Source organism: Styela clava, chromosome 7 (assembly GCF_964204865.1).
Source record: "Styela clava chromosome 7, kaStyClav1.hap1.2, whole genome shotgun sequence".
NCBI classification, from domain to species: Eukaryota; Metazoa; Chordata; class Ascidiacea; order Stolidobranchia; family Styelidae; genus Styela; species Styela clava.
Window position 1 is genome coordinate 17,997,403 of NC_135256.1, and position 26,526 is coordinate 18,023,928.

Here is a 26,526-nt window from a genome sequence, read left to right on the forward strand (position 1 = left end):
ATTTTCCATTTCAGTGAGTCGTAGGCGTAGTAACATTTATATATATTTATTATCGTAATCTGCATGAGAACAACCAAGTGTGTGCATACTCCTTTGTTTACAAGCTCAATAATATTGCCAATTAGAATTCAAAACGATAAGGCATAGAACACGACAATTATCGGAAGAAGGCTAAAATCTAACAACACCGGACGGACGCCATGTCGTCTCGACGGAAGGGAAAACCTGTGCGATGCATTGATATGATATGTGGCAAGCTGAGCGGAGGGTCAAGTGGTACGCTTACGACGCCTGTTTCTCAGGTCGACAACATAAATGACGAAACGGAAGACTCGTTATCTCCCGAGGTAACGGATGAGACGACGAATGGTTCAAGTTCGCCTGTTGGCCAGGGAGAGATGAATGCCAGCGAAGCAGGTTGGTTTTTATTGTACTAACTATTGTTAAAATGTAGATCTCAATTTTCGTCAAGGCAGGTATGTATTTTCAAGACTACCTGCTATAAGGTTGCTTCTATTTTTTGCATTCAATTTTCAAACGATTGCTAATATTTCATGTGTTTTTAAGAGCGACTAGGGTTAAGTTACACTCATTCGCTCAAGTCTTCTTGTTTTATCAATTAGATTATCAGAAACCGTTACCAATAGTTATTATTACCGTCACTTATCATGATTTTTTTATCTTATTAGTATTCAATTTTTCGTATTTCTATTTTCTCAAAATCTCATCCATTTGTATGTAAGGAAACGCCTTGAAATATTGCCACATCAAGCCTATTTAAAACTACGACAATTAGAACGAATGAATAATGATGCTTGTTTAATCGCCCAGCGTAAAGGAAATATTATATCATTCCATCAGTCGCGTTTTGAATCCATCGGCACGAAATTTGTAGTTTTTGTTAGAACAAAAATGCTAATTTTCTACGTGCTTTCCCCGGACAAAAAGGACACATTTTTATGTGTGAAAATTTTCATTGAATTAGAATTTGATATATTTTGTCTATTGCTATATTGCTATTCTTCCCTTATTTTCCATTGGGGACTTTTATTAGTTGCAAAAAAGGTCCACGGGAACACTGAATTTATGTATATTTTCAATGAAATTTTATCCTATTCTGCCAATGCCAGGAAATTGGAGATCAAAATACAGTATTAAGATTATTTTAGTAAGCTTGCTTATTTTATGTCTTTTGTGATAGCCATTCTTCAGAGTTCATTTCATTTTTCAAATTTTAAAAGCGGATAATCTTTCTCCACCAAAAAGCGGCCTGTAATGAAATCGATTCTTGTCGTTTTCCGGGTATCCATTAATATTATTAGCATCTGGCGCGCGACTGCTGCCTCGTTTTGGTGTTAAAGATTTTTTTTTTCATTTTGTGCAATTGTACGTGTGTAATTATATTTCGGATTTTTCATTTTTTTTGGAGTTTTTACGAATTCACGGTACAAAATTTGATTACAATCACCGTAATTTGTCGTTTTTGTCACAAAAAAAAGAAAAGGTGAAATACAAGTACCACGCATGGTCAATTTATAATACAATCCTTTTGGTGTTTTTTTATCGTGCCCATAGCTGGAAAAACATAAAAATCCGTGAAAAATTTTAATCAGAAATATATTGACCCGTGAAACGTATTAAGACTATTAATTCTATTTATAGAAACGGCTTGTGATCAACACGGCTCCTTTACTTTACGTTTCGCGAAATCGTTAATTCACACTTTTACACAATTTATTGCGTATTATGTGATTTTGATAACGCAACACGAAATTTTTTCCCTCAATTTTCTTTTCTCAGAAATAAGTATCAACTTCTGAGGTCATTTTACACTTAACGTTTATTTTATTTCCGCTAACGTACACAAAAATTTTACTGCGTGTTTAGTATACGCCAAGAAAAAAAAATGATCACTATTTTTAAAACACTAGCGTGCAAAATGTCATGTACATTCGATTTTTGCTTACCACAGATACTAATTGTATGGAAAGTGAACTGAAAGTAGATAATATTATGGACAACATTGGGAATATTCAAAGGACGAACTTAACGGCTACAAATCCTCCAGAAGGTATTTTTCTATTCTTTCAATGAGCATAATTTTGTAGTTGTGTATTGATTGGGATTGTAATTTGATTCAACTATTACCGCATATATTACTAGTTATAATGAATGCGATTGATGAAAAGTTCCAATCCATCAGAGACGTCAAATCATATATTAGTCAACAAAAGTCGCACTAAATAACACCAGCATGAACGAACTGACGACTGAAAAGCTGAACCTATAACGGCGGTCAGCAATCTATTCCAATTATTAATTTTCTGCGCTATTTATTCGTGGTGACAAAAATTTATTGCATAATATTTGTATTGTGATTTTTTTGTATTAAAATATGTAGGTGATTTAATTTATGATTTTAATATTATATTTCTCATTGAATCCTAGGTGTGTATATTCTTCAACCCGAAAGCGTGAGTGATGACGAGGAGATGCGGACCATGGAACATCCAGACAATAAGTCAAGTATGCATTTGAACCTTAACTTATACTCTGTATTGAAGTATCTTTGATTGTTTATCTGTGGGATATGGATCTTAATTCATCATAAGCGGTCGCAGTTCTCCTTGTGCCCTACTGTTTACTTTCAAAGTGTATAATGAGACTTTTAGTTTTAGAAGATCATTTAAAATTTCATCAACATTGGGATGCGCATGTTTGGTCTCAAATGAAATCTAATGCTAATACAAAGGCACTTTACAATTTTGATTTTTAAAAATTGTAATCTAGCAAGTTTGTGAGAGAATTCTCACCGTTTTCGCGATCACTGCAATAAAAAATATAATAGGATTCAGTATTCTGGATTTGATCTCGATATACTATTATTTTAAATTGCCCATCCCTAGATAAGGACATAGTATTTAGTATCCGAATCTTAGGCAAATTGACCATGTTTAATGTTTACTCAGCAAAACTCGATAATGATGATGAACTTTCACAAATGAATATTTGTAGCCAAGACTTTGAGTTGTAACAGGAAATGATTATGGCTTTTTTTTCCATTTATTGCAAATCTTGGCAAATTTTTTCATTTGAAAAGTTGAAAATCGATTTTAATATATTGCGTTCTAATTGCTCAATTTCCAACATCTTTAGATTAGCTTTTGAATGCTGTTTTATAAGTTGTGCTTTCTTCAAAAAAAATTTTGCCTCTTGGTTTTGGCTTTCATTATCTATTGGCATACCTTTATGATCAATAATGACTCTGCTGTTTTGAATTCGCCATTGAAAAACAATTTTGCAATTTTGAAAATCCTCGTCGTTAAAACGTGATCACGGAAAATGACTTAGAAAATGTAATTTCCTTTACAATGTCTTTCAAAAAAGGAGTAAAATTACATGATAATGGCTGAAGACTTATTGTTTTAATATTGAGGTAGTTTTACTGTTGTAAAAAGATCGCAAAAAAGAAATAAAAGTAAATATAAATATACCGTTAGTAATTATACAGAAGTAATGAGAAATATTTCAGATGTTCATTAAAACTTTTATTGAAGAATGTTCGGTTCTGACAATTTTTCATCTTCTAGTCATTGCTAGTTGCCAGTGTTCAAAAATGTCACTGAACTGATGTTATAATGATTTATTGGTTGGATATATGTAATAAAAGTCTGTCTACTCCCGGCTACTGATCACATTCTTGGACTTTGAACAAAATGAAGTTTTGAATTCATAAAGAGTGTATTGTCAATTGTCATAATGACAAAAATAAAACCCAAATATACAATGTCGATTTTTAATTAATTTCTTTAAAATATCCCCATCATTGATAAGTCCATAGATCAAGATTGAAGTTCCTATTCATCTTTATTTCATTGTTATAAAATATTTGATATTATTCATTTTCAATGAAATTTGCTTTATATTTATATTTTGGTATTTTAAAAGATTAAAACAAATTTTTAGTGTTAGGTGTTGAGTTGTAATTCATTAAATATGTACCATTAGCAATTTCATTGTTATGTAAGGTCAGTGATCATGCTATTTTCCCATCATGTTGTCAAATAAAGATGTCATCAGTTCTAAAAATGGAATCACAAATAAGTGTTAATTGGGCCTTCTTGTTTTTTTGAAATAAAGAAACTGCATATTCTGCTCTTTATATCTGTGCTCAATAAAATATAATATTCTAATGATTTTATGGAAATGTTGACAGCAATAAAAATAGCAAGTGCGTGTTAATTTCCCTGTTTACACTCAATTAATTCTGAGTTAATTTAAATCTAAAGAGATTTGCTGATATTTAATCTACTACCTATAAGGAAATTGAAACAGCATGTGACATTGATGTAATCTGTTTTCCACCCCCTTTCTCTGCTGATATATATAAATCTTTTTAATCTATTATTTTTACTGCTTGCATTATTGCTGACCATTGGTGCCAGATTGTATGGGGATTATGTTTCCATATAATCATTTTAATCACTTAATCTGAAGCCCACATTATAGTGTTAGAAAGTGGATTAGCAAAGTGGAAATATTTTTTTCTGTATTTGAATTGAAAGTTGTATTTTAAAGTTTCTTCCAAACTGTTTTATGTTAAAGTAGTACTTGAATTTGAGTTGAAAATACAAGAAAGTAAAATATAAACAATAGTGTGGTTGGTTATCTATTTCTGCACTTTTCAGAAATTATGTGAAGGCATTTTTGGTCAATTGATCAAAATGGCAATTTAAAATGCCCAGTGTAATTTATTTTGATTTTAATATTCTATTCGTTCTAGACATTCATGACTAGAGTTATTACAGTTGATTTTTTTATAACTCACTGAACAAGTCATTGTACAAGCAACCACTGTAAAACATAAATGGATCCTATTTTTTGGAAAGATTGCCATTAAAGTTTAGTCTTGTACTTAATAATCAATTCTCATATGACAATCATCTTTGAAAGTTCCACAAATCTTATTTCGTATTTTGATCCATCTATAGGTAGAAAGAGGTCTCATGAAGACTACGAAGAAGAAAATATTAACGATAGAATGGAATCACCGCACGATTTTACTCAGCAAAATGATGGGATGGATGAACAGTGTCCTGGTCTGGATTTGTCTGTGAAAAGGCCCAGAATTGACGGTACATCAAGTGAGTATAAATAATATATATATTCTTTGATCGATTTTGATTTTTCAACTTTAGTGCTGTACTATTTTTTGTGTAATGAAATTCCTCATTCAATATGTCGCAAGAATGTTATAATTGTACAACTTTATCTTACTTAGATTATGCAGTGCAAAAATAGCATAAAAAGTAGGTATCAGGTTCAAACAATATTATCCTACTGTATACCCAATTCACAAATCAATTGTCTTTAATCCAAAAGGATGAAACCGAAACCAGTCTAAGAACAATCTATTTTTTGTAATTTTTAAGCATTTTAACATCCGCCATTTTGTCTTGAAATTTTTGGAACATTATTCTGTTCTGAAAATAAGTTTTATGTTTCATTAATGGTAACTAGTAATGGAACGAAGCCCACCTTAATGTAATATATATAATATCGTTTTCTTTTTTAGTCGATTCGTATAACGATTTCGAAAAGACGAACAACATGACACCACATTCTCAGTCTACCTCACCTAATTTATTTCTCGATCAACCGATTACATCAACAACAACAGAAAATAATGAGCAATTGGAAAAGTGAGTCAATATTTAATCTACAATATCTTACTAATAACATAACTGTATTAATCACTGGACAGAACTGAAATACACCTGCAATTTATGTAGGATTTTATGTATACAATGGGTATACAATATGTATATCCTACTATCTCTTACTTGGTTATAGTTATTTGAGTATGGCATTGTGCGTTCAAGTTTAAAAAACTGAAAAAATAGAGGTGTTGTTTTTGATTAGCTTGTTAAAGTCTTGGCTATGGTGGCCTAAAAAACGAGCCAGGTTACTTTTGTGAATTACTTTCTCCCACTAACATATTGTAGATTATTATTTGTTGTTTCCACAGACGCAAGTAATTTATCACATTTTTTAATTTTGTGGGAGTATATCACGTTGTCTATTTTTAGAATAACAAACTATTTGTTGGTACTTCCACATTACTTAGATATGAAGCTTTTCACTAAAGGTATTTAAACATTTTTAATCGTTTTTCTGTTAAATCAAGATATCACCGACTCATGAAGTTGGTTGAGCAACAGAAGCCATTGCAGCAAGCCATGGATGAAGTTGGATTGTCTGTTCATGAGTTTTTTGCTCTTCATCGACTTAACAATCAACTTACATCTGCAAGATTGGAACAAAGGGAAGAGGAAAATGATGCAAAGGTCGGTTTTGTTTTCTTTCCCATTTTTTGCTCAACTCGAATTTGTTGAATTCACTAATTTATACCAAACATAAAAAAAATTTCTTTGTCACGTGAATGCAAAAAGGTGAATTTTTCGAATTTGATATACATTATATATATACTATTAATATAGTCAATTTGTACATGGGTGTAAGCCATTTTCCCTATTTTCAATGAATTGTACTTTATACCTAAAAAAATCAACTTCATGCTATCAAATTTTCTAATTTAGTTGTCATCAGCACCACCTACTATTTCAACATCTTCATTTGAGAAGTTTTCAAACCAATGCCAAAGCATTGATGATGATTGGATGAGTGGCAAAGCACAACATGATGCAAAAATTCAGGTAATGCTGTTTCTATGGCAGTCAATTTGGGCATATTTTTTGTGCTTGTTATTTGAGAATTGAGAACTTGTTTTGAGAATGCTAAGTTTGCTAGCAGAAATCTCAATTCTTCGCCCAGAGACGATTTCTAAAATTTTGATAAGGTTGTCTTCTGCAAATCTCCATTACAAAGTAAAAATATTCTCGTTCCTTGGAAGTTTCAAAATAGTGAATTAGTAATATGTGATGTAACCTTTGATAAAAACATATACAAAGATGTGAATATGCTTCTTGGTTATTAATTAATCTTACTACAATGATTAATTTCACGTTTCCTCACGCAAGCAATTTGATTTCCTCATTTGTTTCGATGAATTAAATAACTCGAAACCTTCGAGCGATGATAAAAGAAACGGAAGCTGGAATGAATCGCTCAGTTTTGAAAATAATATTTTGGGAAATATCGGTTTTCAAAATAGACATTAACTCCGTGGTTGCCAATCCTTTTTTGCTACGTTCTTTTTTTTCCTTATTTTTGATCTATTTATTCCTCCCTTATTATGCATAAAAACTCAGTTTCTGTTATTGTTTATTTCTTAAAGGATCCAGAGTTAGTGTTACAAACTTACAAGTGATGTTTTTGTATTTCTGCCATAAAAACAACAAAATCTTTACCTGGTTGGGAAAGGCTGCATAAATGGTTTATAACAGCAAATTATGTAACATGTCTAACCAATTTCTGACTAGCATCATGAAATGGACTCTTACCTTCTTTCTAATTTTCAGTTGCGATCTAATCTGTTGAATTGGCATTTTAAAGAGGTCTATGACATAATAGTTTTTAATACATAATATGAATAATTATGTAGTTGGTTAAAACGAATATTTCATTATCACAAAGTAGTTGGAGGTAAATTGAGAACTGTCCATATATATGAACCTCTGACAATACCTAAATATTTTACTCATGCAATAGGCCCTTTTTGCACAAAAATGATTTTGCTTGCCTATTTTTTTTATTAAAGTTTTGTGTCATGATTTTGCACTAAAAATGTCACTTTGAATGCACCTCAAAATTTTCTAAGTATACCTCTCTTGAATATGAATTTAATGTTAATTTAAACGTAGAATTTCATTCCAGGCCCTCTTGAAAGAAACCAGTGAAGATGTCATCCAACAGCAAAAGCAGGGAACCCTCAGTGAAGCTCAAAAACTCAACAACAGTAGATTGCAACAACAACCATCCATGGTAATGTCATCTTTACAAGATTCCTCTGTCGATGACCGCCAAACAGCATTGAGAAATTTTTTTTTGAAAGCTCAAGGAATGTACTCTCAGGTAGATTAATAATAATAACACTAAATGAAAAGCTGCAAGAATTTTCCTATATAAATTTTCATTTTGAAATAATTTTCAGGGTACTCCTACCAAAGGAATGATGGATAGTTTGAACTCCACTTCCAACTCACCATCTATGTTAGATAGAACTTCAATGTCTGCCAATGACAGCATAACTGCTGGAACAGTATCTAGTGGAGTTGGGTAAGTTATTAGAAGTAAAATACTATTATATGCAGTGTGCTTGGTGTAGCTCACTATGTCATTTTATGCTAAAATTGCCCACCAACTGTTGCTTTCCAGATCTCTGACATCGCAGCAAAATTTTGTATGTAATTTGTAATCAAATTTTTTGAACGCCTTGTACATTGCAGGTTGCTTTCTCATATGCCTGCATATTCCCATCCATAATATTATAATTTGGATAATTTTCATTGGGTAGCTCACCATAACATGTTCCCTTGATTAATCAGATTCTATATTTCCGTTTTTGAGTTATAAAGGTGTGCTTACTTGAGCTTGCTATTTTTAAAATTGTCTTACATTAATTTACAGATCAATCAAGAAAGGTACTCTCGACCCGTCCAATTTCGATGAGGTAGTGTTCGATCAATATATCGCTAAGTAAGTGCAATATCTTAATTATTAGTATCAGTATGGGTTTTCATTTCAATATATTTTCTGTTTTTATTTCTATGTCTACTATATACAAAGTATCTTGTTAAACGGTACACGGTCGTTTCTTCAAATGTCAATCACCTTTTTTAATCGTATTGCAAATGATGCTTCACGTTTTTTAGTAAAATGTATTCGTAATCAATTTTATAGTTTTATCAGTAAAAAGGTGATGCTGTCTGCAAAATGCTAATTACAGAAACCTTTATTGGTTTTTCTATCACTGCGTTTCCTGTAGCGTTACTTTAACGTGTCTAAGAAAGCAATACTGGTCTATATTTTTCTAAGAAAAGTATATATTGTCGATGGAAAGTTCACAGCACTCGTAAAAACACACCTCCGCACGTAAATAAGAAATTTGCCATTTACATTTTGAATTTTGATATGTTAGTATTAGAATTTGTGACATTAGAAACTAATTTGATTTTGGTTTTTTCCTTGTGGGCGTTCGTTCACCAACTAGTAATAACCAGCTAAAAATTGCACTATAAACTTACATGACCTCTCTTTGTACTTTCATAAAAGTAGGCGAGTATGTTGTAGGAAAAATTACCTTATACACAATTGCAAAATTTTATTATTCTCTGTGTGTATTTTGTATATACTTCAGATTTTTATGTCTCTTAGTAAGATTGGTAAAATTGAAGTTTTTGGTTTTTCGACATTTTTATATCTTCAATACAGGCATCAAATTTTTATTGAAATTTGCCATAATTGTAAATACGCAGTAAGCATTGCATTTTTTACCTATCCCTATCTATTTACATATAAGCAACATTAGAAATTTTGAAGAAATGTTCTGTTAACATATGTTTTATATGATTATTGGAATGTAATTTAACAACACTGATTGCTTTATATAGCTATGTGATTCAAGTCATAACATAACCCATATATTTTATAATTAATACCGTCTAAAAATATGATACAATTTTTAAGCTATTTATTATTAGTAACATATGGAATGATGTATTTTTGCTCGCTAGTTGGTTCCTGCTATATGATGATACTCGATACTTTTAAGCGCAAAATATGATTCCTTTTATGGAATAGCCACTTCCTGTCCGTTCAGTCTCGTTATTCACATATTTTCTTGCGCCATCAACAGTTATTTTGTTTTGAGGAAGTCGAGTTGACTGTAAGGCTACAAATTTTCTTACCATGAAATGACTCAATACCGAAATCACTTAACGCCCCAAAGTTTTGCGTGCTAGTACGCTCGCAACATAAAATTTCAATAGCAGGATGTGACACGCATGAAAACTGCCATTTCTTTCAAACATGCATCGCTTTTCTTAAGCTTTTTCAATGATAAAACGCTTAAGAAAATGTTTTGAGATCGAGCATGCTCATCTCGAGTTTCCTTATTGCCCGCCATAAAAAATTATGTGCCGTGACATATCGGTTTTTGTACACTTCCTTCTATTCTAATCATGCACAATACATTACTAAGAAAATGAAATTTGGCTCAAAATTAACCCGTTATAAAAGAACACCACACGACAAATATTATTAATACATTATTGAATGCAATACCATATTGCCATAATATCTTGGAAATTTTTTTATCAGACACATTTAAATTACCATTTTTCTGATTGATAAAAACAAAGAGAAATTTTTAAATAGATTATCGGGTCCATTAATAACCTTATTGGGAACAAGGAAATATGCCAATAATCTGGTGATTCACCAAAAAAAATTCTATAGGTTAATAGAAACTTCTTTCGGGCATGTTAACGATGAAACATGCATTGACTGTTTAATAATGTAATTTTTGTTTTGTCTAGATTTACCAATATGAATCGATGTGGACTTCTCACTTGCCAATACTACACTAGAGATCATTATCACTGTGTCGTAGAAGATTGTAACTACCTGGTATGTAGCTAATAGTTTTCAATTTGAACCTAGATTGTGAGTTTATGATGAAGTAATGGTTTGGTAATACCAAGAGTTACATAATACGCGATAATTCAAATGATACAAAAAATGTTAAATTAAGAAATAAGAATATTTCACTGTATACCGCTTTTTATTCATTGACAACGTCACTGTCAAATGCTTTTCGTTGTGTTTATTATCCCTTTACCCACAACATTTCAGCTTCAGCAACTTATAATAATCTTTTATATGAAAGGCATTATAATATTAATAGTTTATTTAAAAAACGCTGAGCACCGGAAATATGATAATTATCAGGGGAAATACCTAAAAGTTTAATGCCAAATATGTTTGAAAAATTTTTGAGTGGGTTGCTACATATTATAACGTATGACCTTTTAGTCTGTTTGGATTCTGAACTTTCAAACTGTAAAAATATCCTGTTATATTATTTTTAGGATATTGTATAATTTTGTTGAATTTGTTTAGCAAATTTTAGCACGCCACCTCTTTATTGTTTTAAAACTTTTCATAATAATATTCTCTAATATAAAAACTTTTCCGGATTTTAATACACAGCGTTTCACCAATAAAGCGGATGTGATTAGACATTATAATATGCACAAGAAACGCGACAACTCGCTTGCACACGGCTTCCTTCGATTTTCTCCCACTGAAGACTGTTCAACTAAATATCCGAATTGTCACCTAAATGGAAAAAGTACTCATTATCACTGCATGCAGGTAATAACAAACTCTCACCCACTTGAAAATTGACTTGACAATAAAGAGTTAAAAATTATATTTGCAGGTGTTTTTTGTTATTTTGCCTTATATAAATTGTGCTCATTAGCATTGCATGAAGGTAATACAGACTCCCACCATCTTGAAAATTGACTCGACAGTGAAGGGTTAAAAATTAAAATTTTAGTTGCTTTTTGTTCTTTTGTTTTACTAGTATATAATTTGTACTCCATAGCACTGTGTGAAGATAACAGACTCTTCCCAACTAACTTACAAATAAAAGATGGCGTGACAGTAAAGGGTTAAAAATTATAATTTAAGGTTATTTTTGTTATTCTACAATTTGTACTTTTCCATTTATAATTAAATTTGTAAAAAAATGTATTGTCATAATGGGTATTTCTATTCTTTGCAATATTAGTTAAGTCGTGAAATTTTTTTCACAGCCTGACTGCAACAAAGTTTACACCAGTACATCTGACGTAATGACTCATGAGAATTTTCACAAGAAATACATGCAATTCGTCTGTAGCGGTTTTAAACGCTTTCGAGCTACTGAACAATGCGATCTAGATACTTGCACTTTCAGAGATCAAAAAACAACTCACTTTCATTGCACGTAAGTTTCTGTTAGATTTTGTGAATAACGTAATAAGGATTTCATATGACTAAAATGTCGCTTATTCTTGAATCATAATGTTACCAGATTGTTTCTGGAATATACCACGGTGGCTATTTTTTGCGAGAACTTAGATATTTTGCATTCGTAACTGAAATATGAAATTCATGAACGGAACTTTATGAACTTTTTGTCGTCAATTTTTGTCAAAATATTTTTATTTATCTCGTAATTCACCTCATTTATTTTTCATTACAGTCGCAATGACTGCAATTTTACCTTCAAGAACAAATGCGACATAGAAAAACATAAGACTTATCATTTACGAGATGATCAATACATAAGCAAAGGATTCAAAAAATTTTTCAAAAATGAAGCTTGCAGGTAATGTCTTGTTTTTATCACTCTTCATAAGAATATCAAATTTAACGTAAATATTTTTATAAATATAATGCTTGTTTTTAACAGCATTAACGATTGTGTTTGGAACTACACTGCAAATCATTTTCATTGCCTCAGACCAGGATGTAACTTTTCATTCACTTCGACAAGTCAAATGGAATCACATAAACGAAAGCATGAACGCAATGAATACCTAGGCGATGGTTAGTATTAACTTTCAACCTTTCGTGATCACAAATAACATAGGAAATTGAACAATCGCAGTTTTTTTTATTGAGTTTTCAACCTGTTCTTTCTTTTTCTTTCATTTTCTTCTCTTCTTTTCTCTTTCAAGATGAGATTTCTGATAATTCAACTTCTGGCCATCTTCTGCCTATTCCTGTCCAACCCGTTGTGACCTTGTCAAGAAGAATTGAGCCACCCATGATATCTCATTTTAAATTACCACCCAAAAAACTAAAATTCACCCAGTTCGTTCCACCCGCGTCCCGTTCCAAAGATGTCCGACCCAGCATGCCACCACCCAAGCTTATTTCAGCCGAACCTTATCCACGCCCTGCCCCACCTGGACCCACTTTGTTTTCTGGTACCCGGCTCCCACATTTACAAATTCAAACCGGTCCTGTTTTAGTCTCAGCAGTGAACTCTAGATTATCCTTACCTACGGATCGTACCTATCTCTCTCATTCTCTTCTTTCTCCTTTCTCTCCTTACATGGCTGCTGTTGCATCAAGACGCATCTCAAGTAAGCCTCATTTCTTTATATCTTTCAATCCATCGCTGCTTCATAATTTTTCTACAATATCACCACTCATAATATTGTTGGTTTGATAATTTTCAAAATTTTCTCTGTTGCTAGGAAACTGTCAATCATTGAATCAAAATTCTCAAAATCAGTTATATTCAATATAGTTATTCTTTGATTTTAAATGTTGAACAATTCAAAAAAAATTTGTTACTGGTTATTAAAATAATGGTTCAAAACCATTATTATCTCAGCTTTTCTACTTTCCAAATTGTGCATAAATATATGAACTTTGTTTTCTTCTTGTTAAACTTTACCTATTTTTAGTATACTCAATTTTCAAGTTGAAAAATTTTTTTTTCGACTGTATCTGAAATAGTTAATTGGTCTATTTTCGCTATATACTTTGAAAAATAAACCATTTTTTTGGTTCGACCCTATGGATTAAAATATAACTAAACGGCATTTCTGTATATACATACAATGATTTCGAATTTATCAAAAAACTGTCGAAAATCTATTTATATTTGAGTTCAATTGCATTCTTATTGTGTATCAAAATACTTCTGATATGAACACAAAAATTACCTCATTTCTGTCAAAAAAGCATTGATAAAAAATGGTTGTTAATTTCTGAGCTAGTTTACAGGAGCGACTTTTCAAAAAGATTTTTGCTATGGTATCGTTTTCACATCCTTTTATGCTATGTTTTATCACAGTTGCTTCCTAACATTTTTTACTGACAATAATTACAACAAGACGGTTTCATGAGACGGTTTCAAATTTTGAATACATTTTTGTGTTCTGAAATTTGAGCTCCCTGTTTTTGTCCTTAATTACAACGACTGTATAGCAATCACATCCTACTTAGATTAAATATCGTTTTTCACGTAGACACAATCATTTATCAATTTGTCCAACAAGTCAATATGTAGCACAATTAAATCCGGCTGTACTAAATTCGAATTCAATTTTATTCTCTTTTTGTTTTTTAATTCCTTTTCTGAATTGCATTCTAAATCACAATTGGTCGATTATTGATCAAGCATGAAATGTGGATTATTTAAATCTTCAGTATGGTGCATGTTTGGTCAGTATCGTTAACAATTGATTTCATATTTTCACTGATAAATTTATTTTTAATTACAGATACAGCACAAAGTAGAAGTGCCCAGAACTCTCCAAAAATGCCGATGTTCAATCCAGCAATGTTTCAAGAGGCAGCAAGAAAAATCTTGTCTATTATGCCACCAGGTATAATACTATTTCAATTTGATTAACAAAATTTTATCATTCGAATATAAAGGTGCTATTAGATATCTGGGCATGCACATATCAAATTTTGGATACAATTCCACGATTCTTTGTTATGGAACAGACTTTGTCTTTGGTAAGAATTCCACCGTGTATGAAATTATTAAATTATGCATCGATTTTATACAATTTATTAACTTACATTACAATAAGGGTTCTTTGAGAGAAAAGAATTTTTCAACCATTAGTCGTATTTATGTATACTGGGACCTGTACTAACACTTTTTGGTGGCGTACCCCTCACTTGACTAATATCAAGCAAAAAGATAACTATTAACAAAATGATATGATTATATACTTTGCGACATTTAAGACCTGAACTGAAATCATTGTTACATGCTTACAACCAGCTTGGGACAGTCTTTCACATGTTTTCTTTCTTGTTTATTTTAGCCTCTCTACCTCACATGATCAGTGCCTCTCATCTGTCTCCTCAACTCACAGCAATTAAGTCCGAACCTTCAACTCATTATGGGATTCCAACTACTTCAAACTCTGGACCTGCGTCTCCTATTACTCCATTAAATAGCAGAAATTTTCAAGGCAGTTACAATACTCCTATTCCTAAACCTATGATGAAAGAAGAACCAGCTTGGATATTACCACCTAATTACGAAGACGCTTCACATGCGGTATGTCGTTTCACCTTATTTTATGTGTCATATATTATTATTACGAAAAATCGAAATTTTTTTTTGGAAAAGGGTCTTATCAAGCAACTACTGATACCAAAGAGCTGCCTTTATGAAAGAGGTGAAATCTGCACTGCTTGGCATGGCTTATCTATTATTTTATTTCTTGGATATGATGTTTAGCATGGGATAATTCATGTCTTCGAACCAGGTTTTTAAGTTTCACTGCCAATATATTTAGGATAGCATATTCGCTTGGGAGCTTTAATAACCCAAAAAGGTGAAATTTCATAAGCTGGTTTGAGAAATTGGAAAAATGTATATGTTCTTTTCTTGTATTTCTTTTCAATACTTTTGATTGAATTTTTTTTTAAATTGATATTCTGTCGTAAACCATCAAAATACAGGGCGATTCACCCACTTGGTTTCGTGGTAACGTCCTGCTGTACTTAGGTACAAACAAGTATACTAAGTTATATAAAATATTTATACTTATCCTTCATCTCTGTTTTCAGCCTTCTTCACCCTCTACAACTCAGAGCCTACCTCGATTGGAAGACAAGCAAGTTGTAACATCAAAGACCGTCATGTCCGTACTCTCTGATCCTGATTCTAATTGGGGCAGGGGTTCTGGAGTTATTTCACCGAGTATGGCAATCAGTGCTGCAGCGGCATTAAATCCATCAGTTACTCATACTGATGTAAAAATTTCGGGTAATTAATATTTTTTTGTATTTTTCAAGATGTTTGGCCGAACAAATTTTGAATTATGAAAAAGGTAGCTTCGATTTTTTGGTGACATGTGTTTCGATCAACTAATTCTAACTCTGTTCTCGTTTCTTAACGAACGACCATATTTAGCCTTGTCATGATTAAGTTGTTTTGAGAATTTTGTTTTTGAGCTAAAGTGAACTATGAAAGCCAGTTAAAAATTACCCAAATTATAACTGCTTTTTATTTAAATTGTTTCTTCTTCTACAAAAATCATGATAAACGTATTCTAAGTGAGTGAAATACTTTTTTAGATTATTCTTCGAAACCAGCATATGAACATGATAGGGAAAGCGTTTCTACAGACGACAATACTGTTGCCAACACTCGCCCGCCTGCTCTTGAAAAGGTACGGCTCAATTGTTAATCATTTTGTTATTTTTTTCATTATTATTCCAAAAATTTTTCAAAATTTAATGGAATTTTTATTTTGACCTTTTAGATCGAACCGATGAGTCCATTTGTCGATATCAAGATGAATGCTGTATCGAAATTCTTTACTGGGTAAGTTGGAACTGAAGTCAATTCAGGCTTGCAAATAGTAATATGATAAATGAAAATGTGAAATCAAGCTGATTTTGCGTTTTAGAATAGGATTTTAATATTTTACCTCGTGGAGAGGAAAGGCGACAAGGTGGCTCAGTTATTATGGTGAAACACAGCCTCTCTCTCATCAGGTTACCAGTACATGTCAGGTGTGGGTATAGTTGGCCAGTTACTTGTTCCAGACGCATGGAGTAAGCTGTAACCACTCGGGTAATCAGAGGTGTGATGGAATGCATGTCACGCACTATGCAACTACTGAGTAATATTAACGCTATTTGTTATTTTCTCAAACGCTTTGCTTTTTGCCTCATCTAACTTTTCTTTTTGTCTTGTAATTTGAACAGAGTTGATGCTTACAAATGCTGGATTTCTGATTGTGACTTTTTAACAAAACGTCATTTTCATTGTTTGATTGAAAACTGTGAAGCTATGTTTACAAGTCAAGAAAAAGTCATCAGACATGCAAAGTATGATATTCTTCCTTTTATTGTCTATTACTTACCAACAATAAAGAAATTTGATTCACAAGATAAAATTCACTCTAAATGAGCATAATTTTCACCTTCTCCAAAAATTTTCAATCTTGTTCGCTATTTCATCTCTTTTGATATTACTTTGATGTATCATCAATTTTTTTATTCCTATTTCCTTTTTCGTTTCAGGTTTCACGAAAATTTAGAATCAATGGGAGCTACTCTTCCAATCCAAAATGTAAAACCAAGCTCTTCACTGGGTATTAAACCAGTGGTGGATAGAAGTCTTTCCGACCCGCCACCAGGGTACATTGCTTTACAAAGCGGGATGACAAAACAAAATCTTACTGTACCAGAGTACAGTAAATCTCCACCACCTACCAATCCAGCTTCACCACCGAAGAGAGAACGTCGCAGCAGTGATGACATGCAGCCTATGATGAATAACCCACAGCAATCTATCATATCTCAGTATGCAGCGACTGGTTTACAATATTCTAATGCCAATTTTCAATCTCTGGCTTCACAAATTTATGCCAACGCACTTTTGAAAAGTCAAATGACCAGCTCAACTGAACAACCTCTCTCCTCTACACCAGTACCAGCATATAGGTAAGACACAATCGCCTAGTTCTCATTTTAAAGCATTTCCATCAACTTTTATTAATAAAAAACGAAAAAATCAAGAGATAAAATTCATTACAGTCAAATAATTGAACAAATCAGACAATTTGCTTTAAATTAATGTAGTCATCACGATTGATATCTAACTTTCTTCATTTTTTAGGTTGCTTCAAAATCCGGCAACTCTCTCTGCTCTCATGGCAAGGATGAGTCAAGCTGCTTCTGCGACTGAATCTAGTGATCAGGAATTGAGAAGGTCAATTTTTCCCACTCAGAAAAATGACAGCGGATACGTCCACATAAAAGATGGGTAAGAAGTTTGTGTTTTTTATGTGGGATTGCATTTTCTATATAAAGCTTTTGCTCTGGACAAGGCTGTGTAAATGCACCATTGATATGATTTTGCTGGATGGTCAGGTCGTCATGCAGATTTTTACTCTCATTGTAACTTCGTTTATAGGGCAAGTCTCAGGATTGTGATTGTGATTATATGCGAGAGTACTAGACTCCTAGTTTCGTAGGGTGGTTCATGAAATTACTGGTTTGTTACATCAATATACTCCATCATTCATGCCCAATATCCATATTATTATCTTTCTCTCTGTCTGAGTGTATACATAAATCTCGTTTCAATATAGTCTAAATTTGCTTGCTTTGAATATCAGAAGTTTGAAATGATTTAATGTATTTTATTCATTTTTGCAGAATGGCATGTATGAGGCCAGATTGTAAGTACGCGGGTCAAAACCACTGGCATTGCACGATGAACCGATGTCGATACGTTTGTAAATCTCTTGGAAAAGCTCAAACTCATCGGCAAGCTCATGATAGTCTGGATGCTTATGCTAGATCTGCAAAACAATGCTTCAGAAGCTATTCTGTGAAGAAACAATGTCCTAATCCTGTAAGTTATGAAAAACGAATTTCATATTTCATGTTCTGACAATATCGACCATGATAGGACATGGTGATATAAGAATCGGTTTTGATATTTTTAAAACTTCAACTACTAATTTTTTTGACGCAAGGTTTAGAATCAACTTACTCAAAAGAGTATAGAATGCTGAAGTTTCTAGTGCTGCGTGATATACTCAATTTAGCACATTATAAGTGACTACGAAAATGATAGTCATACTGTATTTAGCTTTGAATAATTAGTACAACATTAAAAACCATATTGAATAATATATTCTTACTTGCAGGGAAAATCTGTAATTAGCCATATTTTACTGTTTGATTTGTTAATTGTCTGCATAACATTCTCTAATTTTATTTTTTCTCTTTAGAATTGCGAATATAGACTTCGCGGACATTACCATTGCCTCAAACCTGGATGCACTTTTGCTACAATCGGTACTTCTAAATTACCCTGGCACATGAAGAAACATGAAAAAATCGCAAGGCGTGAAGCAAGCGGTTTCAAATACTACACTAAAAAGGAACACTGTAATCATTCCGGTAGGAAGATTTTTCAATTTAATCATTGTGCTTTCACAAGTAAAAAAACATCGATTTTTATCTTTTTGGTCCAATGAAACTCATTATTTTTAATTAAATCTTCAGATTGCAAATACAATGGATTGTTTAGTCATTATCACTGTGTAAGACGTGGATGCACTTTCGCTTTTCAATACAAACATCAGATGTCGACGCATGTCAGAAAGCACCTTCGAAGAATGCTTGGAAGAACCTACGCAGAAGGCGAAGGTAAACTTTAGTACATTTTTCCAAGAAAGACTATCGAGCGTAATAGTAACTTACAAATTTGGGAATTATAATATGGACCCGAAGTGTCTAATCCCAAAAATTTGCTTTCCATTTCAGATGTTCAAAATATTGACCATACTAATGTTGATTCTGGTGACGACAGTTTGCCTCTCATTATTGATGAAGTTGAAGAAGCTGAACAAAGACCTGGATCTGGAATTGTTTATGATGCTGTAAGTTCAAAATCATGTGATGTGAATGTCTTGCAACCATGTTATCTTTTTTCTAATGCCTCAAGTGGTGATGTCTAGAATAGGTCGGGTAGAAGAGCAATTTATCTAGAATCTTTTCCTAATTCTGAGGCACAGCCTTTTTATACAGTTTTATGTATTCACTTCAACAAGGCTCAATACAAGCTTGGTAACAAATAAAGTCTGAAGTGCTTGCTTACTGATATCATTGAAAATTCACTTTTCGAAAATATTTCTATAACATTTTTCTTATTTCAGAGAGAAAGAGAACAGCTCAGTCAACAACAAATGGATGTTTTGGAAAGAATGACTCAACGTGAGTACTTTTGTGTTTGATATAACCATTTTCAAGGGAATTTGCTCAAAGCAAGGTCACAACTGAGAGAAGAAAACTTCTATTCTTGTATATGATAACCCATTTCAATACCACTTTCCTTATATTGAACAGAAATGAAATCGTCTTACGCGGCTGTAGCTGCAGCTCAACAAGATCTAGCTTCTGAAAATACAGAACGTGATGAATCTATCAATACCGATCTTCCTAGAAAATTACCTGAAAATATTGAAAATGACGAAAGCAATTCAGGTAAATAGATGAACACAATCAATGGGCAGAACTGGCAAAAACTGCACATGTTTATAAAATGTTTTTTGTTTTCACCTTTCAATGTGAAAGCAGAGAATAAAAGCGTGTTGTTACTGCATACTAACTGTGGGTAACCACAAATAAGAGGATATTTGTAAAATAAAATAAAATGGATCGTCAACCACAAATACAAGGATATCTGTGGGAAAAAAACTGGATGGAAGTCTTGTTATAAAATTTTTGGTGGATTTCCCCACTTAACATCATTAGCTTTTATGATGAAATTGTTCTAGAAACTAACGCTAAAACTATGTTTTGTCTTATTCCTCCACATACTTATGAAGATTCAAACACCATGATTTGATTATATTAGTATGATATTTCTATTCTAATAACAAGTTTGAAATTTCTTCTTTAGATGATCTGTCTGTTGAACATTACGAAGCTCTTGATCTAAGTTCATTTGCTGCTGGATCTTCAAAATCTAACGATTCTTCTGAACAACAACGACATTTGGGTAATCATTGCTTATTACTGTATATAAGAATAATAGAAACATAAAGAGGGCTTCCAATCCATTGTTAACGAAATCGGCCCCAAAATTCCAAACTACAGCAAGGCTCAAATTTAATTTTAACTCTAGTAGAAATTTTAGCTTTTTACTTGTAATCGTCAATTTAATTTTCTAAATCTCACATTGTTATGATAGTAACTTCAAGCACAGTTTTAAAGAAAATCCAATTCACAGTTACACAATAACAGATTCAATTAATTTTATTTTACCTGACAGCCTGTGTACTTGAAGGGTCCATAATGGGTCGTTTAGTTTTATTATCTTGGTCAAAACCTCGAGTTATTTAATGATTTCTCAATTCAGATATTGATTCAATGAATGAAGACTCGATGTCTAACGGACACGGAAATATGACAGATGAGGGAAATATGGATACAGAAAATGATGAAGGGTAAGTGTATAAGAAATCGAATCTAATATTCTTATAATATCGCAATTTTTACTAATGTGAATTATTCTCAAATTCTATTTTTTCAGGGGATTTCAAACGCCTTCAAATCAGTCTCCAAATGCCAAAATCAGCCCGAATGAAAGCCAGTGTTTCACCAAATTTAAGCTTTCTGATGGAGTATTGGAAGGTTTCAAAAGATTTGAGGCAACAGATAATTGTGGAGATGAAAAATGCACATATACTTTCAAGGTAATGACCAAATGAATTATTAGAAGATTGTCCATCAAAATCAGTCACTGACAATCGAATATTTGGTATGGCATTGGGGACAAATTTTGAAATTTATTGCTTTTGCTTGCTAAATTTGAAATTGGGTACATATTTGATATGTTAATTTCTTGATTAAAGAATAATTTGATCTGAAAATTTTTCATTTTAAGCAAGAAATAAATATAGTTTGAATCTATGAGTTTACAATTGTCTGAGTTATTTCCCTGGAACATATTTAGAATATATTCAAAAATATTTTTTTATAAAGCATTCCGAATAGTATATTATCCTGTTTTGGCCATTCCACTGGTTATGTACTGCTGCCTTATTAAAAAAAATCAGCCATTTCATATTTGCCAGTCTTGGTCCATGCTGTATTTAAGCAGTTATATTATATTATATACCTTTTGCTTTTGTATCTGATATCAGATGCTTCTACAGATTCTCAAGTTGCCATGTTTACTAATTGGTTCTTTTTATCTTATTGTCATTTTACAATATTTCATTGCATTGCAGGTGTCACATTATCACTGTACTCGTGAAAATTGCAACTACCGTTTCACTGGACGTTCTCACATGTTCAAGCATAAGCAACATCACGATCGCGTAGCTGGACTTGTTCGTGATGATTTCAAAAGATTTAAAGCCACTCAATTATGTGAGGACGAACAATGTGAATTCAGGGCAAAAAATACCCATTTCCATTGCTTGAGATGTGACTTCAAGTGAGTTTAGATATAAAAGATTTCGATTTTTCAGTGTAATCTGTATACTTAATATTAATTTTTCAGTAGCCAAAGATTAGCATTATCTACCCTTTGACTTACAGTTCTCTAATTTGTATAAATCCATATTCATCTCTCTTAGCTGTTTGCTCCGAATAAGACTCTGCATCCTTATGATATGACATTACCAATCCAAAGTTGCAACACTAATTTTCCCAGTTGAGCTTAAGTTGAATATCTAATTTCTAAAGCGTAAAACTCTAACCTTTTGAGATCGCCCATTTGATGCTCTGAATAATGCTCTTGCTAGTAGTCTCTTACATTATTGTCATCTTACATGGACCATCCAAAGTTTAAAGCTTAGAGAGAAAAATGTTTGATGTACATTTTTAAAAGCCACAGATCCTATCCCTTTCATGTATTCAATCAAATAATTTTATTTACATATTTATTTTCTAGATGTACAGACAGTGCCAAAGTTGGTACCCACAGACGTCAGCATATGAAAGCAGATGCTCTGGAACAATCTGGATTTCAGCGAGTTCGAGGTAAAGATGATTGTGGACGTGAAGATTGCAAGTACAGATGTCGAAGCATGTCACATTTCCACTGCTTGCAACCAGGATGCAACTACACTATTGTTGGACTTACTGGTATTGAACTCCATGCTGAAAAACACAAGAGAGGATTGCTTCATCGTACTTCAAGTCTTCCAAATGAGTAAGTAGATTTATATCTTGGAGCACTTAGATTAACTATGTTGGATCTTAGGTTTTAATTCCATATTCACTACCTAGCCCATGTGCTGTAGAATTAGACACCTTACAAAAATTAAACATATCTGCCTGTCCTCGAGTGATGGTTTTAAGTCACAATGAACAGTATGGTGCTCTTATACTATTGGAGGTGACATATTAGAGGTCTCCTCATCAAAAGTGTTTTAAATTAATTACTTAATGCCAAATTGGACAAATTCAGGGCTATTGAAAAAAAGTACATTTGTATGCACATATCAGTAACTAGCATTTATCGAAAGTATAGGTAGTTATCCAAAGTCTGTGCTTGGAGCGAAAGTGTAAAAATGTGACACTTCCCAATTTTAGTAAGTCATCATATATATTCAATAACAAGTATAGGAAAGTAGATAATATAAGACTATTTCCAATGTTCATTATAGGTTCTAATTGACTCTCGCATTGAGCTTTGAAAAAATGTTTAAAAAAAATTCGAAAAATAATTTTTTTTGCTTTGTTTTTCAGTAACACCAATCTGATTATGCAAAACTTGACTGCATTTCGAAACATGCAACAAAGGTTGTTGAATGCCTCTCAAGTCCAAAACGGAATCGATGATGGAGGCATGGCCCACAATCTAAGCTTGCAAACGCTAGCAGCGTTTCGTAACATGCAGAATCAATACGAAAGCTCCGAACAACAAGCTCCATCTCCACCACATATTGAAAATGAAAACGGACACTCCAGCGAAACTTCACCAGTGCCTCAAAACGAGCAAGGACATTTGCTGTCCAAGTTTGCTTTCTTGAGTTCTGCTGCTCCATCGCAAGGGCCGATCTCGGCTGCTTCTTCCCCTGTCTCGTCAATGGTGACTGAGGGTGTCGGATCATAGAAGTCAAGCTTTACTGGTTTTTCGGACATTTCTGCTTGTAAACTTATGCATTGTCTCTATCTTCTTCTGTAGAATTAATGTATTTGTGACAGAAATCCGTTATATACTGAAGTCGATGTCAGATTGAATCTGAATTTCTCACTTTGTATATATGTATGTTGACTCCCTTTTTTGGTGTGTAAATTTTCACTCTACTGGCTTGTAGTATCCAAGCAATTTTTTGCCCTTCTCGCCTATTCTGTTTGCTTGCTCATTCTTATTTTTGACGAATCCAACCGACGACAAATTTGTACTCTTTTTCAAGTAAGAAATACAGTTTTGTTTCGTTTTTGTTAATTTTGCTGTTATCTTTGAAAATGTTGTTAAAATTGTAATTTCTCTATAAATTCTCATAATTATGTTTTCCTACCAGCTGACTGATTACCGATCATACTTGTCTAGGTATGAAGGATCATGATTTTCTTACTACCATATCATCATGTGTGGCAGAGCTTGATCGGATGATGGCATTTCATAAAAGCATATGATATCATAGTACTTTTTTCTATCAAGTTCGTTGTTTTTGTAGAAATGACATATCTTCGCGAATTTATAGTTTTTTTTCTTCATTTATTTATTTACGTTTCTTTCGTATTGTATCTTCAAAAAATAAATAAATTACATACAGAGACTGTGAAACAATACAGAACAATTTAAATTGAACGAGAACGAACATCTTTCGAATCTCTGTTTTTTATTTTTCCAGCTTTTCAATTCTCTCTCATGAAGTCTGTGATTTTAGTGCTCGATTCATTTGCACGATCCTTGATTTTCTTTTTGCAATTGTTTGTTCAATTTGTGGTTGTTTTCCCCACTGTTAAAATCCTCAACTTCAGCTGAATATCTTCATAAATAACGTTTCGTCAAGTTTTTCGCGTATTATGCACCCAAATAATCTCAGGTGGCTGTGTATCTGCGTGTAGTTAGGGTGACTCAAAAAAAACTAATAAAAACTTTTTATGCAATTTTGGTCATAAAGCTTGGCCAAGAGTCCCTAAAAATTACTAAAAAAAGTGAACTAATATAAAATGTTTGACGTTTTTATAGTAGGTTTTCAATGTACAACAAACTGTTTTAAATATTATGAATATAAATTCGTTCAAATGTGCATGAAATAAAACTGACTGTGATAACTAACTGAATGTGGTATTTACTGTGTCCATGCATTGAAAATTTATCTATTTAATTCATTTTGGATTTGACATGAATGAATTCATGTGAATTACAATTGATTTTATTTTACGACAATTCTTATCTTCAAAGTTATTCAAGTTATTATATATTTTTAAAATATGAAACTGAGATATAAAAATCTCAGCATATGAATAAGTAAGTGCCTTATTGTAGATTGTGAAACTAAGTTAAAATTTTTAGAATGCCATTTTTGTTGTTGTACAGAGCGCAGCATATTATTTTCTTTCATTCGAAATATTGTTTGTCATCATTTAAACGTTAAGTTTTCTTGCATATTTTCTGCTCTGCATTTTTTGCCCGTGTTTGTTCAATGAAGGGTTATTGCCGTCTTTAAAATATCATAAGTTACAAATTTGCATGGGTAGATAACATTTATTGCAGTATATTGTAATATATGTCGATATTCCTTACCATAACAAGTTTACCCAATGCTATAAGCTCATGCCACCCGGATTATTACCTTAACTGGATACATAATGCTTTTTGCCCTTCCTACTCAACATATTCAAATTCTACTATCATCTTCAAATAAATATTGTTTAGGGTCAGCATTTTTCAGTTTATTCATTTTTTTGTTGTGGAATTTTTGTCGTTCTTCATTTTTTTATGGAGAGTCTTGCTCAAGTTTTTAATAAAATTGGTTAAGTTTAATAGGAATACAATAAATGTTTTTATAACTATTGCAAAACCTGATTTGTGGCTCAGTAAACGAAGATAAGAGCATATAATGTGAATCTTTGCTTCAAAATCATGAAGTTACTTTGAAACATTTTAGCTATCATGTTCTTTTGCAAATGCTTTTGTATAGTAATGTAAATTTTCATATTTCCGTATTTAAATGATTGCTTCAGCAATTGAAATGCATTTAATGATCAATTGAGCCTTGAACATTTGTCATGGTTTCGAATAAGGTCACATGACTTACCTATTTTAAGGTACTTTATTCAAATAACAGCGTGTGGTAATTTTTATCAACATACAGTATAATTCAGCCACCATGCCGTTTCACTAATAACGTTTTTGTGATTTTGAGAACAAAATACCCTGAATGTCATTTTTTAAATCAATTTCATTTGGGTAATGTTTTTATTAAAGCGCCCCCTATAGACTACTTTATTCAAACCATATGATGAATTTCATACAAAGTCCGTTTAATTTGATTTTTAATTATTGCCGATTTTGCCGAGGCCGGTTTTAGCCATTTCTTTTTTTAGCATTAACGTAGTATCTTCTCTGTGTGGGTTCAAACGTACTCTACTTCTAGATTATTTTCTTCTTCATTATAGTTATAGAATTTCTTTGCTTGATTTTTTTCGTTCATTTTTGTGTAAATATACTTGGTAATTTATTGCTATTTAAGTAAGAGGTAATTTCATTCAAGGCAATAAACTTGCTTGTGTTTTGAAAGATTTGTTGATTTTTTTTAGCTTGTTTTTGTTTTCGTCGGAGCTGACAATTAGAGAACAAGGTACTGGTATTTCGATTTATAACGGTTTATAGAAGCTACATTCGGTAACTTTTTATTAGGATCAGGCGTTACAATTCCCTGGTACGAGTGCATAGGAGATTATATCTTGAGTGGAGCAACGGCGTTAGCTTCTTCATGGACACAAGTCTTGTCGCATTCGACCGGTACGGGAGGTTATGGTTCGCCTTAGAGAGAGAGAGGATTTATTTTTTTTGTCAACCAAAAATGCAGT

General features: G+C 32.4%; 1 protein-coding gene across 1 annotated transcript; it reads left to right on the top strand.

Moving 5' to 3' along the window:
• On the top strand, positions 1-26,233 carry LOC120328502 (zinc finger protein castor homolog 1-like). Its single transcript, XM_039395011.2, has 35 exons — positions 1-417; positions 1,973-2,071; positions 2,449-2,526; positions 4,992-5,144; positions 5,576-5,702; positions 6,188-6,347; positions 6,600-6,716; positions 7,837-8,034; positions 8,114-8,238; positions 8,590-8,658; positions 10,500-10,590; positions 11,173-11,337; positions 11,784-11,956; positions 12,215-12,340; positions 12,425-12,561; positions 14,253-14,357; positions 14,811-15,049; positions 15,565-15,763; positions 16,075-16,169; positions 16,263-16,324; positions 16,711-16,833; positions 17,029-17,451; positions 17,627-17,773; positions 18,169-18,367; positions 18,750-18,921; positions 19,027-19,170; positions 19,288-19,403; positions 19,680-19,737; positions 19,870-20,007; positions 20,426-20,524; positions 20,885-20,972; positions 21,059-21,221; positions 21,759-21,967; positions 22,427-22,687; positions 23,227-26,233. The coding sequence occupies exons 1-35, from the start codon at positions 201-203 to the stop codon at positions 23,591-23,593; spliced, it is 5,442 nt and encodes a 1,813-aa protein (XP_039250945.2). The 5' UTR covers positions 1-200; the 3' UTR covers positions 23,594-26,233.
• The last annotated feature ends 293 nt before the right edge of the window (positions 26,234-26,526 follow it).

Bases quoted from the DNA above. Each gene is read 5' to 3' on its own strand.
- LOC120328502 (XM_039395011.2), top strand. From the start codon at position 201: ATGTCGTCTCGACGGAAGGGAAAACCTGTGCGATGCATTGATATGATA. The intron at 15,764-16,074 runs GTAATTAATATT...ATACTTTTTTAG, and splicing joins TACTGATGTAAAAATTTCGG to ATTATTCTTCGAAACCAGCA. The intron at 18,922-19,026 runs GTAGGAAGATTT...TTAAATCTTCAG, and splicing joins GGAACACTGTAATCATTCCG to ATTGCAAATACAATGGATTG.